Source organism: Nansenia antarctica (genome assembly GCF_963989245.1).
Source record: "Nansenia antarctica genome assembly, chromosome: 4".
NCBI classification, from domain to species: Eukaryota; Metazoa; Chordata; class Actinopteri; order Argentiniformes; family Microstomatidae; genus Nansenia; species Nansenia antarctica.
In genome coordinates, this window is record NC_137689.1 from 56,417,978 (window position 1) to 56,437,977 (window position 20,000).

At 49.8% G+C, this 20,000-nt stretch overlaps 1 protein-coding gene across 1 annotated transcript in view; it reads left to right on the forward strand.

Moving 5' to 3' along the window:
* Positions 1 to 20,000, forward strand: part of wdr70 (WD repeat domain 70) — a 42,610-nt gene that overhangs the window by 16,876 nt on the left and 5,734 nt on the right. The window contains exons 11-16 of the mRNA XM_080528836.1: positions 7,392 to 7,491; positions 8,648 to 8,732; positions 9,605 to 9,743; positions 17,173 to 17,273; positions 17,589 to 17,668; positions 19,936 to 20,000. The exon at positions 19,936 to 20,000 is cut by the window's right edge and continues 52 nt beyond it. Of these exons, the coding sequence (XP_080384962.1) occupies positions 7,392 to 7,491; positions 8,648 to 8,732; positions 9,605 to 9,743; positions 17,173 to 17,273; positions 17,589 to 17,668; positions 19,936 to 20,000 (570 nt within the window). The remainder of the gene's footprint in view (positions 1 to 7,391; positions 7,492 to 8,647; positions 8,733 to 9,604; positions 9,744 to 17,172; positions 17,274 to 17,588; positions 17,669 to 19,935) is intronic.

Genomic DNA, 20,000 nt, shown 5'->3' on the forward strand with positions numbered 1-20,000 from the left:
ATCATAATCCCCCTACGGTGAAAAAATAGCCAATGATGTAACGGTGGGTGTGGTGATGGAGTGGGGACACATGGAGTAAGGCAGGAGGCCCAATCACATCCACCCTGTAGGCTACTTTTTCCACTGTTCGTTAATTATGCAATTAGGTAATCAAAGTGTGCATTCCATCTCTCTGATCTCGACGGCGGGATTTAATTGTGTGTTTTGGCTCCCGGGTTGAGCATTTTTCACGTTCGCCTCGGCTGTTTTCACTGGAGACATGTGACCCAGCCTTGTCTAGTGGATAAAAACGACCTGCGTTCAACACTTGAGTATGTCTCAATCTGTGTGAGTGTCTCTCGTGGAGTAGAGTTTCCTGCCTGGCTGAGCTGAACCAGGCCTTACGGTGTCAAACGGTCTCATTTTCTTCCCATTTCCTCTGCTGGACTCCAAACCCCCCCTGTCCAGCTAGCTAGCTACCCATGATCCTCTCTGTCTGGGGGCTTTTTTGCTTTGGGATACGTCTCTGGTCAGTGTCGGGGCGGTGGGAGGAAATGACTTCCTGTTGAGGGATCAGTGGAGAGAGAGCAGGTTTGGCAGTCTATCGCTCACGACCTCACTCACAGCTGTCACAGACTAACCTGACCCTCAGAGGCAGGCAGGCAGGCAGACAGGCAGGCAGGCAGGCAGACAGGTAGGTAGGCAGGCAGGCAGGCAGGCAGGCAGGCAGGCAGGCAGGCAGGCAGGCAGGCAGGCAGACAGACAGACAGACAGGCAGACAGACAGGCAGACAGACAGACAAACAGATAGGCAGGCAGGCAGACAGGCAGACAGGCAGACAGGGAGACGGAGACAGGGAGACGGAGACAGACAGGCAAACAGGGAGACAGGGAGACAGGGAGACAGAGAGAAGCCCTTCTGTTGAATGTGAGAAACTCTGGACCTGGGAAAGGCCTACTGGAGCAATGCCTAAAGACTGAGGAGGTGTCAGAGCGTCAGGACATCACTCTGGTTTGATTTCCTCCTAGTTACGGCCATTTCCTTTGCTTTTATTGCCAAGTTTCAGTATTTTTCTATTTTTTCCCCCCAAACCATCTGAGAAGAGCGCAAGCTCCTCTGGTATCCAAGGCTGGACGTTTAAATCCACTCTATATTGATTTGTCCCACGTTCACTTTTGCATAGTTTTTTGGTTCTATTTACACTTAACCGAAACCAAATCAGGACAACATTGTCAATGGTGATCATCATCATTCAGGTCTGTCTGCCTGGGTAACAGCTAAATGCTGGACAGGAATGTGAAGGAGATAATACAGAGCATATGGGCTTTACCACCTCCACCTCCACTGCCCCCCCCCCAATCCCTCTATCCCTCCATGCTCTGCTCTGCTCTGTGTAGCTCTCTGTGGACACGGTTGAGTGGCTCTCAATGAGAGGGAGTAGTCTGCGTGTGACAGTTATGTAGTGGGAGGGTATGTGGAGACGGTGACAGGCAGGCCAGAGCAGGGGGTCTGCAGGCGCTCTGAGTGCACTGGGCTGGAACAGGTAGGAGAAGGGCTCAGACACATTACTGAGCACACAGGCCTCCAGGTTTGAACCTCCAGTATATTAAGAACTATGAAGTTTAACACCACTCTTTTCCAGTCTAGGTGTCCGTGGCTTTGGGATTTATATGGCGGTTTATGGTTTCCTATTTTGTCGCTAGATAGAAACATACATGTTGGTAAAAAATGATATTGTGTTGCTCAAACCCTCTGTTTGAGTGAATATTGAGTGAAGACATGAATGAGGTATTGTGAATGTTATGTACTGCCCCTGCTATTCCCTCCTTCCCTCCCTCCCTCCTTCCCTCCCTCCCTCCTTCCCTCACTCCCTCCTTTCCTCCCTCCCTCCCCCCTGATGCAGGACTTAAACAGCAGGCTCAGAGAGATTGGGTAAAAGCTCTCTAATTTATTACCGCTCGTTCCCCCAGACTAAATATTTACCCAGCATCCCGTAGCAGCTTACAATAACACTGTGTGTGTGTTTTCTGACCACCGGTGCCTGGACTCGAGGGGCATGTTGTCCGTGTATGCCCTCTACCCTGTGGTGTGGTACCCTATGTCCTGGTACCACAGGTCAATTAAAGCCCTAATGCCAGGGACATGTTCGCCACAGCGAATGGAAAGAATCCGGAAAACCATATCACCATGAAGTGTAATCGATGAACTTTCTGAATCTGCACTCTTTTGATGAAGATCCACTTTACCAGCTCAGGCGAGAGTCTACCGGGTAAAAAAAAACAACCTGTCGTGCTACTGTCTGCCCTTCCCACCGCTCCTCCTCCTCTCCTCTCTGAAGAGGTTAGGATCACGTCCATCTCCTGGGTTTACCGCTACCATTACTCATGGGCAGAGTATGTAGACAGACAGTATCAATTATCCACCTGACCTTGATCTAGCGCTCGGGCTAAAGAGGACTTATTGAGGATGACAGACCGTGTTCTTGAACCCCTGTGTGGGGTTGATTGATCCTATGATGGGAGTCAAGAAGGTCTCCTTGGTGTGCCGCTGCTGACGCTGATGCTGCCGCTGCACCAGACAGTGATTGCGCACTCGTTCTCAGGGCAACTCTATCGGCGCCAACATTTCCGAGGCTTCTCGTCCGCGGTTGCCAGGTGATGTGCAGTGGTGCTTTTGGGGGGTGTTGGGATGCCTCTCCCGGTAGGAACGGGTGACGTGCGTGGGGGGCCCCAGGGGGGTGAAAGCGCCAGGGGGCTCAAGTCCAGAACATTACCACAGAGATTCATGGAATGTGATGTCGTCATTTGTTCCTCTCAGAACCTCTCCAGACTACAAAGTGGGTCCACTCGATGGGGGTGGTTTTGATCAAGCTTCTACTGTCTGCCGGTCAAAAGACCGTTCGACGTTGTCAAAAGAGCGCAGGGTTTTGCGAAATGTCCCTGCGTCCGTTCTGCACACCGCTCTACGGAAACATACAGTCCCTCTATTGTTCTCGTATTCCATCCATATCACTCTTGCTTTGTGACTGAAGTATACTTCGGTCGTGAACGTAAACCCCCTTTCTTCCCACCCTGGCGTTATTCTAGTCTCATACATTATTCACGCCTCGCCGGCGTAAACAGACCAGAGCCGGGCCGACACATCATTTGCAGTCACCCGGCCTAAAGGGACCTGAACGCAGCAATGCGACTCTGCACAGTGTCACTGTAAAACCACTAAATCCCAGAGCCATAAAAGATAGGGGCCGGGGAGATTGACTTAGCAACTGCAGACGTCTAAAAAACACAGGCCCAATGAAAATGTTTAGAGGAGAAGCCCATGCCCTGACAGGGAGCTAGAGCAGCTCCACGGCGTGCTTTACGAGGCTGTCTTCAGGGAACCCTTTGGAGTGTGAACCAACCGCCCCAGCTGGGCCCGTCTGAAGGCAACCTGCTCCTACAGCCCCACACCGCAGAGACCCAATACCCCAGTATGTATGCACGCACGCTGGCATTATTTTCTTAAACACACACACTCAGGCACACACACACACACACACACACACACACACACACACACTCACACACTACCAGTTGTTGATTTCCATGAAGGATCAGTGCAGCTGTGCAAGGGCTGGAGTTGGGCCACTTGATCCTCCGAAGCAGCAAGTGGTCAGAGCCAGAGTGTAGGACTGAGGTCACCCCACCACAGAGGGGTTCAGGTGTTATTTGGGTAACACGGTTAGGAACAGTTGTGTGCTTGCGGTGGATCTTTGTCAGAAGCCTTCCGAGGATGAAACTTTACCCAAGGTTTTGCCCTCAGCCGTTTCATCCACCCACTCCTGTGAAACCTTTCGTAATGTCCTGGGCGTCAGTGTTAATGGGTCCGTGCTGTGTACGACGTGTTTGAGCGTGGGTGTTTGAGCGTGTGTGTGTGTACGCCCACATGCCTGTGTGTGAGAGAGCGAGTGTATGGGAGAGAGATCGAGAGAGGGGCCCACCAGTTACTCTGCACAGAGGAAGGGTCGAGGTGTGAGACGGGCTTCAAACGAAGTCCGAGCATCGAGTTTCACAACCTGGTACCGGACAGGAAACCGAGCTTAACACAGGAAGCAAACCAACATGGAGTTTGCCAACCAACATCAGGAAACAGATATTTAAACCTGCACAATGTATAAAACTTTTTCTTTCTTTTTTTCTTAAAGGAAAGAAGACCCAGAAAGCACATTCTGTAAACAGTAGTCTCACACATAGAGTACACTCGATGATTTATTAGGGCAGGATTGTTTGATGCTTCCCATGACTTCAGTGCAATACCTTTTGGCATAAGTGACCTTGATTATAAGTCATTTCTAGGAAAGTTATTTTCCTTTTCTGAAGGTTCGCTGAAGGACTTGGTGCTCTGCATTATCTCATTGTGTGTCTCTGTGTGTGTCTCTCTCTCTGTGTGTGTGTGTGTGTGTGTGTGTGTGTGTGTGTGTGTGTGTGTCTGTGTGTGTGTGTGTGTGTGTGTGTGTGTGTGTGTGTGTGTGTGTGTGTGTGTGTGTGTGTGTGTGTGTGTGTGTGTGTGTGTGTGTGTGTGTGTGTGAAATGAAGAGTTTCTTCTTCACCAGAGCTGTTTCAGATGGTCCTGACTCTGAATTGGACTATGTCATTATTTCTCTCTCTCCCTCTCTACCTCCCCCTTCATCTCTTTCTTCACCCTTCTCTTTCCCCTTTGCACTCCTCCTTCTCTCGGCCACCCCCTCTCTCTCCTCTGATGAGAGGGGCAGGGAAGGAGCTGAATATGTCATGTCAACAGTAATCACATCTCCCCCTGCTCCTCAGTAGGAACCCTGTAACAAAGCTTACCTCATGTCTGTGTTTTGGGCTGGGAGGAATAACGCTCCCAGTTCCCAAAACTCAGCTGGAGGTCACGCAGCGCTGTTAAGGAGTATGAAACTCTAGTCTAGGGAGTGTTTGACTGGATGTTATCCTCTTCTAGGCATTTTGACATGATGTGTGTTGCCTGTTGAATTACTGTTTCATTGTTACTTGTGTTAATGATTAGCACATTCATTTGACAAACCAGTTAAACCAGTTCTTCTGCCTTAAAAGGAAACATTTTCAAACGTTTTTTTTGGGGGGGGGAATTCAACCTCCTAAGCTTTTAATGTGTTTCAAGAACCATTTCCCTTGAAGCATACAGTAAAGAGAGTTGGGAGATAAATGGGAGAGAGAGAGGGCGGATAGATAAGGAGAGAGAGAATATGAAAGTAAAAGGTGTATTGGAGAAGAAAATAAGCTTGGAAATGGGAGCAAAAGCCAAGTGGCAGAAGGTGCAGAAATAGTGTGTGTGTGTGTGTGTGTGTGTGCGCGTGCACGCTATCTGCAGCTCAAGGTATAAAGCAGCGTTATCTCTCTCCTTCAGGTTAATGACTTCCCTCCGCTTCCTATGGAAGTGCTTACACCTATGTTGCCCCTCTGTCCTCAGGGCACAGTCACTCCCACCCCCCCCTCCTTTTCTCCATCTCTACATGACACTGTTCCTGTCAATGGTGCTCTTTTATCCTCAACCTTTCTCCATCTTGCCCTTTTCTCTGCTTTAGCCCTCCAGCCCTCCACTTCAAATTCCCTCTCTCGTTCTCAGACTGAAATACCCTTGTTGCTATAATGAATTTACTTTATTGTTATTAGCATATCATTGAGCAAGTAATGAAGGTTGGAACACAGTATGTATCAATGCAGGTTGTGTTTGTTGAAGCCCGTCAGCCCAGTGCTAACAGCCGTCTGTGAGTGATTGATGTGGGTAGTCTGGTTGTACTCAGCACAGGTGAAGCTCAAAGTATGCTGGCCAGAGCTCCCTGCCAACTCGCACAGGAATGAAGCTGTGTTGCAGATGCGGCGTTGCATTGTTATGTCTTTGTATCATCGTTGATATTACACGGTTGCTTACGGTTTCAAAACACAAAGATGACCTGGATCTTACTGTGGTTTTAGTACGCGCCTGTGCTGTGTACCCTTTCTGTGGGCTTTACAGTGGACTGTGTGTGTGTGTGTCTGTGTCTCTGTGTGTGAGAAAAAGAGTGGCATTTGGGCCAAGGGCACCTTGGATCAGCGCCAGCAGCCTGAACCTGGACCTTGGCACACACACAGTCTCTGCCACAGGAGCTGCAGTAGTAAAACACACTGAGTAAGCACAGAGGAAGCACATGGGCAGGCCATCTTGGAAACACCTGTTTAGTTCTTTAGTCAGAATAGAGTTGTCTGCTGACAACTTGTTGGAGAGGCTGAGATGGAAAAAGGTGGAATTATGGATTAATATCGGCCTCATTGAAATCACTTTTTGAGTCCGTATTTTTTTTAAATTCTATTCCCACTCCGAGGACACAGTTGGCCCGTCGTTCCCCTGTCCCGTCCTCTCTGATCTCCCTGTAGGATGTCACTCCCTGGCTTCTCAACCCACGTTCTCTAAAAACACTCTGTAAGGGAAATTCCATTGCCGTTTGGTGTTTTATAACTTGTGAGTGAGTCTCTGTCTGCATTAGCAGGGCCAGGGTCAGGGCCACAGCCATTGGAGAGAAGACAAGTCAATAGATTAGATTTGACTGTGGGCTGAAAAGTCACTTAGCCTCTGTAGTGTGTGAGTGACACGTGTTGATCCTGTCACATGTGCTGTCATGTATAAGCTGTGTTGTCATCGTGTTATGAATGGGCATGTGTAGTGGTGTTGTCATGACGTTTCTAAAAGTTGCCAACATCGTTGGTCACTTCAATTGTTGTTTAGAGGGTTTGGATATGACAAACGTTGTGACAGTGACTGACCTTGGTGACCTGCCTCTCACTCTTTCGATTGAAGCACTTAACGACATACCCAGGCCTTAATGATGACCCAGCCTAATGAAAGTTAGCCGTAGGCTCCTGTGAAAAGGTTTGTCTACGTGGCCTATGCATAGTGTGTGGTGACGGAGGGTGATCCCGGGTTAACTCTTGGGCCTGAGATTTGTGATAGCTGATAGCGTGAGAATTTTTGCTTCATACATTAATTGAAAAACCCCAGAAATAACAGCATTCAGGGAGCTGAGCTTGCCAAGGTAAACCTGTGAGGTCTAAAATGACAGAAAGGTTTGAGAACGTCAGAAACCTTGGTGGATTTCAGGGTAAGGCGAAGTCAAGTACAATGTTTTCAGGAGAAAATGGAAACCGTGTGTTGTCTTGAAAAGATGGTGCATGAAAATCTCTTTGTTACTGGAGGGCAGGGAGTTCAACATTTGTAGGTGATCGAAAACCTCTAGCCGAGCGTTCATGATACGTTGGCCGACTAGACACTGGTCAATGACAGTTGGCAGTGGAGGATTAGGGTCGGGTGACATTTCTGAGATCCCTCCATCATGTTGACCTAGTGGTCACTTCTTCACTTGTCTAAGCTTTGAACATGAACCTTCTCACCACCAGGTCCACACCAAGTTCCACTGTCGCCAGGCCCACGCTCCAGGAACAGACACCTCATGCCTCGCCTTCTCCTACGACGGGACGACCCTGGCCTCACGGGGAGGTGAGAACCACCAGCCTCGCTGCTTCCCTTTCTCTTTAGGGGTAGTGGTGGCCTAGTGGATAGTGAAATCCCACCTGGGGAACACCGCCACTAGTGTGCCCTTGAGTAAGGCACTTAGCCCAAAGTTACTCCAGGGAGACAGTCCCTGTAATGTCTCATTGTAAATCGCTTCTGCTAAATGGTTAAAATGTTAAAATGTAACGTCTTTACCTAAGGATAGCTCCTTTCCGCTAATATAATGTGAACATGAGCATGGCCTGTGCATTCAACAGGCCTCCTTTCTCTGTGCCTGGATGTGTATATCCATAATGCGAGTCCCACTCTGCAGCAGCCACAACCAACCAGTTTCAGGGGGGTTGTAATGTCTGAACACTGATCCAAAGCTCTGTTGTTTCAGCAGGGAAAGAGCTCATCTCTTCCCCGAAGTGCAAATAAAGGCAGGCCACCCTCAGCAAAGCTGTTCAACACACACGCAGACATTCGTACACAGAAGCAGAGGGGGTCCCCTCACTGCGTGCATGTGTTATCCTTAGATCATGCTTTTGTAAACTCCACTATATAGCACTATTCACACCATGAATTAATTCACCACCACCATTCAGTGTGGCGTATTCGCGGGGGATAAGTGAAGTCTGAGTTTTACTGGAATTTATGGACATTTCCCCCGGATATGATGTCATGGCTCTGTGTAACATCCGCTTCATGAACAACAAGCGCAACAGGCATTGGTTAGTTCTCGAACATGCAGCAAAAAAAAAGGGTCGGAAAAAGCAAACTCACCCCAAATTACCGACATGCCGATTCGCGCTCGACTACTATTATCCCCGGACCTACAGAATCAGCAAAACAGGGTAGGTATTTTTGCGGTGAAATGTTCACCGACATGGCCTATTCCCACAGGATTAAGAACACAGGCGAGCTCCGTAATTATTATTACAAATGACCAGAGGTCACCAGATAAAACTACTCCAGTGCGAATAGGGCTTAAGTCATCATTACGTTCTCTGGAATAACATTGAGAACAAACTTGTCTTTTAGTGTTGGCGACAGCAGCCAGGCCGTCCAGTATGGCCTCCAGTAAATAACACCATGAATACACTGTGGACCATAATAACACTTGAATAACGGTGATGGCCTCTTCTGCTATGTTCGCCAGGTGACGACACACTGAAGACCTGGGACATGCGGAACTTCAAGAAGCCTCTGAACGTGGCGACAGGGCTGGACACCTTCTTCCCCATGTGAGTTCCACACTTCCTTTCACCGGGATTACGCCTGTGACGACAAGTTAGGCTTACAGCTGTTGTTACAGAAGCCACGTGTTATGTGTTGACCACGTGACAGCCAGTGGTCACGTGTTGTGTGACTGTTTGTGACAGCCAGTGGTCACGTGTTGTGTGACTGTTTGTGACAGCCAGTGGTCACGTGTTGAGTGACTATGTGACAGCCAGTGGTCGTGTGTTGAGTGACTATGTGACAGCCAGTGGTCGTGTGTTGAGTGACTATGTGACAGCCAGTGGTCGTGTGTTGAGTGACTGTTTGTGACAGCCAGTGGTCATGTGTTGAGTGAGTATGTGACAGCCAGTGGTTGTGTGTTGAGTGACTATGTGACAGCCAGTGGTCATGTGTTGAGTGACTATGTGACAGCTAGTGGTCGTGTGTTGAGTGACTGTTTGTGACAGCCAGTGGTCGTGTGTTGAGTGAATGTGACAGCCAGTGGTCGTGTGTTGAGTGACTATGTGACAGCCAGTGGTCATGTGTTGTGTTGACTGTTTGTGACAGCCAGTGGTGGTGTGTTGAGTGACTGTTTGTGACAGCCAGTGGTCGTGTGTTGAGTGACTATGTGACAGCCAGTGGTCGTGTGTTGAGTGACTATGTGACAGCCAGTGGTCGTGTGTTGAGTGACTGTTTGTGACAGCCAGTGGTCGTGTGTTGAGTGACAGCCAGTGGTCGTGTGTTGAGTGACTATGTGACAGCCAGTGGTTGTGTGTTGAGTGACTATGTGACAGCCAGTGGTCATGTGTTGTGTTGACTGTTTGTGACAGCCAGTGGTGGTGTGTTGAGTGACTATGTGACAGCCAGTGGTGGTGTCTTGTGACCGTGTCTCCTTCAGGACAGACTGCTGTTTCAGCCCAGACGACAAGCTGCTAGTGACGGGGACCTCGGTGAAGAAGGAGCAAGGCAACGGAAAGCTGGTGTTCTTCGACAGAGCCTCCTTCCAGAAGGTCTACGAGATAGAGGTCACCAACGCCGTGAGTGGGATCATCTTAACTCACACAACTCTCCCATAACGACCCGACCCTGTTAGCTTTATGGATTCTGTTTTTGGTGTTCTGAAAACACGATCATCAAAAGACCAAAAGACGACATGAGTCTCCATTAGAACAGAAGTAGTGCTGCGAAACCTCGTCCCTGCGATAAAGGTGTTTATGTTTTGGGAGTGTAATTCCGTTCCTTCCAGGCACCGGAGTTGGATGGGTTCCATCCTGGCTGTAACCATTCTGCTTCAGTTTAAGCTCTCATTCAGCAAGGCAGGAACTCTTGTCTTGTGGAGATTTAGAGCTTTGAGGTAATTTCTTTAAGCTCCCATTTAACCAGAGCTGAATTATCCCTGTGGATTAGAGTCACTGTACCAGCGCACTAGCAGGAGGAGTGGGAGTCTGATGAACACTGGACGCTGAACTCTATTAGTCGGGTCTGATACTGTTGATACTGAATGCCAGATTCAATCAGTTGTTCCTGGTGGCTACTGATGGCTGATTTGGGTTGATTGTGCCTGGCGGCCTCTGGTCTGCATAAGTATTAGATGCTTTTTGATGGACATATGCAGTTATGTCAATGTTAGTCCTATTGACCTAATCTTATGTTGACATAGCTCGTCCAGTTATGATAATGACTTGGAAATTAAATAATAACTTGATTATGAACATATGTGACAGCAGCTGGTGAAACCGGGAACAAGTCATGTTCATTCTGAAAAATGGAAATACATTTCAGTGTTGTTGAAAATCAATGACGCACTCGCTAGCCAAGCCAAAACACTGCAATGCAATGGATTCGGTGAGTAATCCCCACTACTACCTAGTAGTTAGTGTAGAGAAGTGGGGATTACTCACCGAATCCATTGCATTGCAGTGTTTTGGCTTGACTAGTGAATGTGTCATTGATTTTCAACAACCTTGAAATCTATTTAAATTTTTTCAGAATAAGTCAGAACATTTTGATTGGTTGGCGATTTGTGACATATACTGTGTGTGTATATATATATATATATATATATATATATATATATATATATATATATATATATATATATATATATATATATATATATATATATGTGTGTGTATGTATATAGCATACTGTACAGTATTTGATATTTCAGAGTATAGTACTGTCTTCAAATTGTTAGCATCTGATGCTCAGTTAGTGCTGTGGGTTCGAGGCAGCATGGCCACCTGTGTATGTGGTTGTGAGTCATCTCTGATGAAAGCAGCATACAGATACGCTGTGGTTCACCAGTAGCATAATCATCCTCTAGTGTTGACAGAACTTTAAGTCCCAGCCAGCCGAGACAAGCTAGGAGAGTTTGAAACACTGACGTGGAGCCCAGCCAAGCCAGAAAGGCCAGTACTGTACCCCGACTGCACTCTGCCAATCATCCCCACACAGTGTTCACAAGAGAGAGCCACGGATGCTGTCTCCACTGCTCTCCACTACATATTGGAGAGAGGGGAAGATATTATCTCGAGGGGGAAGATATTATCTACCAGCACAATCATCATTATTTTATTCCCATAGTACACTGTCACAGTGTCACACAGTAATGCACGCTGCAGTTCAGTGCTGCAGGTGTTTCTCTTCTCTTCATCAATCCTGAAACGCCTGTTTTCCATTAACCAGGGGAGTAACCATTGGTTCAGACCAGGGAGCTGCTCATGACTCTGTCTGTCTGTCTGTCTGTCTGTCTGTCTGTGCGCGCACACACACAGCACAGCTCTTTCTCTCTCGCTCACTCTCACTGTTCTCTCTCTCTCTTCTTTTCCTCTCTTTCTCTCATCCTCCGTCTCTCTCTCTCCCTCTCTCTCTCTCTCCCTCGCTCACCCCCCCCCCCCCCCCCCCCCCCCAAACCAACCCTCTCGCTCTATACTGGATTTAGCAGAGTGTATCTGTAGTCATAACACTAGTGGTCTGACAGAAGGCCTAATAGCTTCTAACTCTGTCTCCTCCGGTCCAGACCTGACAGTTTCTCATGGTGGGGGAGGGGGGGGCGGGGGGGATCATGCAGCAGCAGCCGTGTGCAGTGCACCCTGTAACAACCCTGCCAGCCGCCTGCTATCTCAGCCCTGCCTGTCAGGCAGCCCCAGGCCTGGCACGGTGTACAGAGAGCCACGTCTTAAGTGCACATATCCATGGATATTTAGCACCCTCCTGTCCCGATCGGATAAGCAGACTTTGGGTGGTAAAGGTTTGTTTTCGCAGTAGATTTAGTTATTTGCGGGTGACAGGGTGCACTCAGGAGGACCCTGACGAATGAGCTATTTACTGTGTTTACACCCGGCCTGTCCTCTGCTCTCTGATGGTTCGGAGAATTTAAGTGCTGTTTTTATGGAGTGGTGTACCAGGCTGGGCGAGTGAAAGGCGGCAGGGCTACCAATCATTTCAAACTAAACAGTCGACATCACACCCGGGACCTGGGGGTGTGCATGGGAATGGAGGCTGGAGGCTGTTTTAGATTGCTTTGGATTAATACCCCCCCCCCACACACACACACACACACACACACACGCCGCAATCTCCGCTTATCTCTCAGTCTATCAAAGGGAGTATGGACCAGGTGAGAGACCTCACTGACGTACTCACTGAGATACAGTACAGTATGGAATTCCCTGTAGGTCGAGCTGTGTTACTGGAAGCAGCAGGCAGACCTGTGAAACTCCTGACATTACTATTGGGAAAGATGGGATAAGATCAGCAGGCTGTTTTCCTCTAAAGATAGTCCGATGACTAAGAAACTTGCCTGATACGAGTTAGCATATCTCTTTCATTTTGGGCACAGGGTTAGTTGGGTGCGTAGGCTGTTGTATGTTCTTCTTGGTGTGTGTTTGTGTGGGGCGTAGGGGGAGGGGGGGTTAAAGAGGTGTTGTCACATCTGCATGTTTGTTTGCACGTTCTACACTTCCCATCTCACGCCTGATGGCTCTCAAACAGCAACCTGCCTCTCCCTCTGCCACACTCTTGAAGGAGGTCTTTGACGGAGAAGGTCAGACTTTCATCTCTGTTGAGAGCAGTGAAAGGTGAGCCAGGGGTCATGCTTCTCCCCTTTGTTGCTCCGCATGCTCCTCCTCCAGTATGGACTCCGCTCGGTTGCGGTCACTATGACTCCAGCGGTGGAATCCTAACTTGAGGATCAGCGCGCGTCACTCCGACGCATCACGTAAATCTTGCATTCATGTCAATGGGGAAATTGTAGTTATTGGAAATTTTAGTTACGTGTCTGGATCTTGAGTTAGGATTCCACCCTAAGAGAGACCAACTCAGATTCCTACTGATACCTCTCCATCACTGCTACTGTAGCTGACGGAGTCTCTGTCTGGCTGTGGGTCTAGCAGTTGTTAGCGGTGGCATGGGAAAATGGTGGTTGTAATCACAGGCTTGACATTACCATACTGTTTTTATGGAGTGGTGTACCAGGCGGGCCAGTGAAAGGTGGCAGGGCTACCAATCATTTCAAACTAAACAGTCGACATCACACCCAGGACCTGGGGGTGTGCATGGGCTGCTCTGTAGGGGAATGGAGGCTTTTTTAGCCTGCTTTGGATTAATACCCCCCCCCCCCCACACACACACACACACACACACACACACACGCTGCAATCTCCGCTTATCTCTCAGTCTATCAAAGGGAGTATGGACGAGGTGAGACACCTCACTGACGTACTCACTGAGATACAGTACAGAGGAATTCCCTGTAGGTCGAGCTGTGTTACTGGAAGCAGCAGGCAGACCTGTGAAACTCCTAACGTTCCTTTTTGGGAAACATGGGAAAAGACCAGCAGGCTGTTTTCCCGTAATGATAGTCCTAAGAAATGAGATGACTAAGAAAAAGATCTTGCCCGATACGAGTTAGCACATCTCTTTCATTTTGGGCACAGGGTTAGTTGGGTGCGTAGGCTGTTGTATGTTCTTCTTGGTGTGTGTTTGTGTGGGGCGTAGGGGGAGGGGGGGTTAAAGAGGTGTTGTCACATCTGCATGTTTGTTTGCACGTTCTACACTTCCCATCTCACGCCTTATGGCTCTCAAACAGCAACCTGCCTCTCCCTCTGCCACACTCTTGAAGGAGGTCTTTGACGGAGAAGGTCAGACTTTCATCTCTGTTGAGAGCAGTGAAAGGTGAGCCAGGGGTCATGCTTCTCCCCTTTGTTGCTCCGCATGCTCCTCCTCCAGTATGGACTCCGCTCGGTTGCGGTCACTATGACTCCAACGGAGGATCAGCGCGCGTCACTCACTTCACGTAAATCTTGCATTCATGTCAATGGGGAAATTGTTGCAATGATTTGAGTTACGTGTCTGGATCTTGAGTTAGGATTCCACCCTAAGAGAGACCAACTCAGATTCTTACTGATACCTCTCCATCACTGCTACTGTAGCTGACTGAGTCTCTGTCTGGCTGTGGGTCTAGCAGTTGTTAGCGGTGGCATGGGAAAAGGCTGGTTGTAATCACAGGCTTTACATTAAGGTTAATGTGCTGTGTCCGCTTGCTTGCCCACTCTTTCTATTGCGCTCTCTCTCTCCCTCTCTCACCCCCCCCCCCCCTACAAGCAAGCTGCTACAGAAACCTCTGGCCAAGCAGCTTTGATTCCGTACATTATACATAGGCTGAGGTTTCTATCTTTGCCAACATCAACAGATCTGGAAAAAAACAATTCAAAGTCACTGTATGTCTTATTTGTTTTCTCAATCAGCCACTCATTATCAGCAGGCTATACATGTTCTCCTTTCATCATACAGGATGTGAAGAGTGATGCTGGATGAAAAGTGCTCTCCTCTAGGTTGTGATGTAATTCTGTGCAGTGTGTTAATAGTGTGTTTCCCACAGTCTAAACACACTGCTTTGAGTATCCGGACTGGAACCGTACTGCTGGGCTGTGCTGGGCTGGGCTGGGCTGGGCTGTGCTGGGCTGTGCTGGGCTGTGCTGGGCTGGGCTGGGCAGGGCAGGGCCGGGCTGGGCTGGGCTGGGCCGAGCTGGGCTGGGCTGGGCTGGGCTGGGCTGGGCAGGGCTGGGCTGGGCTGGGCTGGGCTGGGCTGTGCTGTGCTGGGCTGGGCTGGGCTGGGCTGGGCTGGGCTGGGCTGGGCTGGGCAGGGCAGGGCAGGGCTGGGCTGGGCTGGGCTGGGCTGGGCAGGGCTGGGCAGGGCTGGGCTGGGCAGGGCTGGGCTGGGCAGGGCTGGGCTGGGCTGGGCTGGGCAGGGCTGGGCTGGGCTGGGCTGGGCTGGGCTGGGCTGGGCTGGGCTGGGCTGGGCCCGACTTTGCTGGTCTTAGAACTGCAGTAGTAGATTTGTCTTAGCTTGGCTGGTCAAAGTTGAGAGGGACTGGCATGGTTAGAGTTGGGATAGACTGGTGTTGTTAGGAGTTTGGTTTGACTGGCTTGGTTTAGGTGTGCTGGACTGGACTTGGCTCTAGGCTGGGCTTGGCTGGGCTCTACTGTGTTGGTCTTGCCTGTGTTGAGCCAGATAGTGGATACTGGGTCAGGTCTGAACTCCAATTGTGCTCCTCTCGAGTGGAACGGAATTCCTCAATGCTATGCATGTGATTGATGTGTCCTGTTACCGTAGCAACCGTGATAGGGTGTTTTACACATTGCCCATTGATTGCCATTGAAGCAGCTCTGCAAAGAGGGGACAGGTTCATTGCACACATGAACACACACACACACACACACACACACACACACGTACACATACTGTAGCCCATACAAATATTTACACAGATGCCCAGTGGGACACGCTCACAGATGTTTGTAGACACACTGCATGTTTTTTTCATATATTGCACAACAGACCTATTTGCTTGATGAAAAGGTCAGAAATATGAAACCATCTATAATCTCTCCAACCCAATAGGATAGATATCCATTACCCAACCCAATAGGATATGACTGTATTGTGAGGATTATCTAAAGACCCGTTCACTGTGCAGTTTTCTAGATTATGTTTTTTTTTCAATCATCAATTACTCCACCACATGGTCAGAGGGGCAGATTAACCCTCATGTCCAGTGCACTCACTCACCCCTCACTGAGCGTGTGTGTGTGTGCGCGTGTGGTAGTAATGATGGATGTGACTGGTCGCGTCTAGGCCTGTACATTGTGTGTGGTGTGTGTATCTCTGTATCTTTGTGGTGATGGACCCCCTTGGACTCGGGGGGAGCATGGTGGGAAGATGAACAGCTGGGTGTTAAGCAGCTTTCACCCTGTCAAAGACCCTCCCCACCAGACCACCCTTAGCCCCTGCCCCGGCCCCTGCCCACCCCCCACATGGCTGGCTTGATCCACACGCAGGCCCAGCGCACGCTACACACACACACACACACACACACACACACACTCTGTCTCTCACACAAACACACACGCACACACACACAAACACAAACACACACACTCTGTCACTCACACAAAAACGCACACACACACACACACCTCAAAACAATAGCACATTGCAGCTGCAGACACACACACACACTCACACAAAACCCCTCCTCCCACACACTGGCGTGTTCTCAGCTGACTGGCGTTTTCTCCATTCTGCCCAGACCAGCATCATCAACTTTCCCCGTTGTGTTTACTTTTGTATGAAAGCAATCCCTTCGTGACAAATACAAGACGAGGAAATCTTCCCGCGCCTTTCTTGTATTAATCTGTCTCTTTACACTCTGTACACACACGCACACACGCACGTGGTGCTTCGAGGATGCTGTGTGCTAACCCAGTGCGTGAGAGTAATGCATCCTCCTCCATTAGGCCCCTTTGTTGTAGAGAGAGGGCCTTAGAGAGAGAGAGAGGACAAAAAAGCCGGAGTGTCAGAAATCTGTTGTACGTTCAGAAACATCCAGGCACTCTACCTCCACCACTAAGCCCCGTATCAGCAAAGTGCCTGTGCACTGTACACACACATCTACTGGAACTAGGCCGCATCGGAACTCCTCTCTCTGACTCTACCTTTGAACTTTAGGGCTCACACACACACACATCACACATGCACTCTAAAGGCCTCCACCAAAGCTAGACACACACACACACACACACATACGCACACACACACTCTCCTGGATGAGTGTGGTCGCATTTGCCCTTGGCAGTGGGCCATCTGTCACACACAGACTGAAGGATCCAGGCCTCCTCCTAACGACCAAATATAGTCAACCAGAGCAGAGAGAGAGAGAGAGAGAGAGAGAGAGAGACCGGCCTGGGTCGCAGACTACAACTACACTAGCCTATAGTAGTAGTTCTACTGTTGTCAATGGCACAACTGCCAAACTACAACTACCAAGTTAATCTGCTCCACCAAAGCAGCTGTTTCAGTCATGAAAAGTGGTGCTTCAGTCTCTGCAGCACAACTCATCTCCTGTCTTCTGTCGTGTGTGTGTGTGTGTGTGTGTGTGCGTGTGTGTGTGTGTGTTTCAGAGTGTGGTCCGCTGTCTGTGGCACCCCAAGCTGAACCAGATCATGGTGGGCACTGCCAACGGCCTGGCCAAGGTCTACTACGACCCCGTAAAGAGTCACAGGTATGGCTGAGCTGAACCCCCCTGTCCTACGGGCTTACAGAGAACCGACAAGACAGCTGTGTGTGTGTGTGTGTGTGTGTGTGTGTGTGTGTGTGAGAGAGAGAGAGAGAGAGAGAGAGAGAGAAAGAGTGTGTGTGTGTGTCAGAGAGAGAAAGAGTGTGTGTGTGTGTGTGTGAGAGAGAGAGTGTGTGTGTGTGTGTGTGTGTGTGTCAGAGAGAGAAAGAGTGTGTGTGTGTGCGCGTGTGTCAGAGAGAGAGAGTGTGTGAGAGTGCTGTGTGTTAAACTGACCCGGCCTCTGCTCATCTCACCCTATAGGGGAGCTAAGCTGTGTGTGGTGAAGAGCCAGAAGAAAGAGCGGCAAGCTGAGACTCTGACGCAAGACTACATCATTACACGTGAGTACGGCACTTCAACACACACACACACACACACACACACACACACACACACACCTATAACACATACACCACCTACATCATCCGCGAGCACTTAACACCCGTCCCTGTTGCTCCTCGCATCTCAACGCAGTCATAATTCAACATAAACGTTAGCGGGTGATCCTTATGACGATCATAACGCCAACGTAACAGCTCCACCTAAAGCTCTCCCCCCTGCCCCCACCCCCATTTCAATCAGAGCGTCTCATTTCGCTAAGGCGTACCGTATTCCACGCCCGTCCCATTTAGGTAGGCGCAGCGTTTATGTCGGAGCCATTTTCGCTTAAGTGCCTTTTATTCAAGGGCACTCCAGCAGTTTGGTTCCACCTTGGAACCAGGGACCATCTGCTCACTACTGTCCCGCTCCGGCCTCTCCCAGAGTGTTCCTGGAAGGATACCTACTTCCTTAACCTTAACAAGCACACTGAACCAAAAAAAGACACCCCGAGCATCACACAACTGCGTGATGTGGAGATGAGCGCTAGTGACCCGAGAGAGCTTGTCAGGCAATCAGACACACACACACACACACACACACACACACACGCACGCACACACACACACACAGAAACACAAATTAAGCATTTTGTGGTATCAGGCAGAAGCTGGACTCCTCTCTCTCTCTCTCTCTCTCACACACATGCGTGCGCGCACACACTTACTCACTGCCTCTCACACGTCCAGCTTTCAGAGATATCAGGCAGGGCGGTGTTCAGTGCTGTCACGGCGGGGCCCATTAGCGGATGGCGTGGGCTGAGTGTGAGTGAGCAGACAGCCTGGGGGGGGCGTGGGGGGCACTGTGCCACGAGGCAGCCACGAGACCTCCAGGTCACCACGCACCAATGTGTGCATCAGTGTGTCTGTGCATGCCTGTTCCACTGGGGGACCATGCCGGCGGGGATGGGAGAGGCGTGTGTCCCCGGCGTGGTCCCCCACCGGAACAGGCATGCACAGACACACACACAAATGCACACACACACACAAAGACTCATGCATGCATACACACACACACACAGAGAAACACACATTAAGCATTTTATGGTATCAGGCAGAAGCTGGACTCCCCTCTCTCGCACACACACACACACACACACACACACACACACACACACACACCTCTCTATCAATAGACTCCCCCTCCCTCCCTACAACCACCACCACCACCGCCCCCCTCCAGTGGTCTCATATCCACACATGAGCCTCTCAGCTCTACCCGGCGTGACTCCTCTCCTCCTCTCCCCTCCCCTCCCCTCCTCCTCCTCCACTCTCTGGTGTCACGGATGAACATGAAGAACAGGCACCCGGGCCCTGTGATGGACAGCTAGCCATCCAGTTTAGTGCTTGTGAGACTGTTTAGGCGAGACGAAAGCCTTTTAATATACATCACATGACCCCCGCCGCCACGCCGACGGGCTGTGGAGTACGCCGGGTCGTCTGATGGCCCCCGGTCGCCGAGTGACGCACTTGTGGCCCGGCGCTGGAACATTAGGGAGGGACGGGAGGGAAGCGGAGCGACGGCCCATTGAGAAACGAGTGGGAATCTGTTAACAGTAACCTTTTTGCTTAATGTAGCGTGGCGGAGAAGAGTTAACACTGCAACACTGACAACACGGGGCTCCTGAATGGAAAATCACTTCATCTGGCCCCTACGCTTAAGTGTCTCGGAGTAACCCCTGAAGAAACGTACACACACACACACACACACACACACACTGAGACACGCACACACTGAGACACACACACACACCGAGTTACACTGTAATGTGCTTGAGGCATTTATTGTGATAGTATTCAGCAAACTGTGAAACATTGTAGTGTAGATGGAGACATATAAACAGGGAGGTGATAATGAGTGTAGTGTCCAACATGGCAGAAAGAGACCTTGGTAGAGGTCAACTGCTGTGTGTGCGTGTCTGTCTCTGTGTGTGTGTGTGTGTGTGTGTGTGTGTGTGTGTGTGTGTGTGTGTGTGTGTGTCTGTGTGTCTGTGTGTCTGTGTCTGTGTCTGTGTCTGTGTCTGTGTCTGTGTGTCTGTGTGTCTGTGTGTCTGTGTTGCTTGTTACTGATCTCCGGTGTTCTGTCTGTCTGTCTGTCTGTCTGTGTGTCTGTGTTGCTTGTTACTGATCTCCGGTGTTCTGTCTGTCTGTCTGTCTGTCTGTCTGTCTGTCTGTGTGTCTGTGTGTCTGTGTTGCTTGGTACTGATCTCCGGTGTTGTCTCCCTCTCCAGCCCATGCTCTTCCCATGTTCCGTGAGGCCCGGCAGCGCAGCACCAGGAAGCAACTGGAGAAAGAC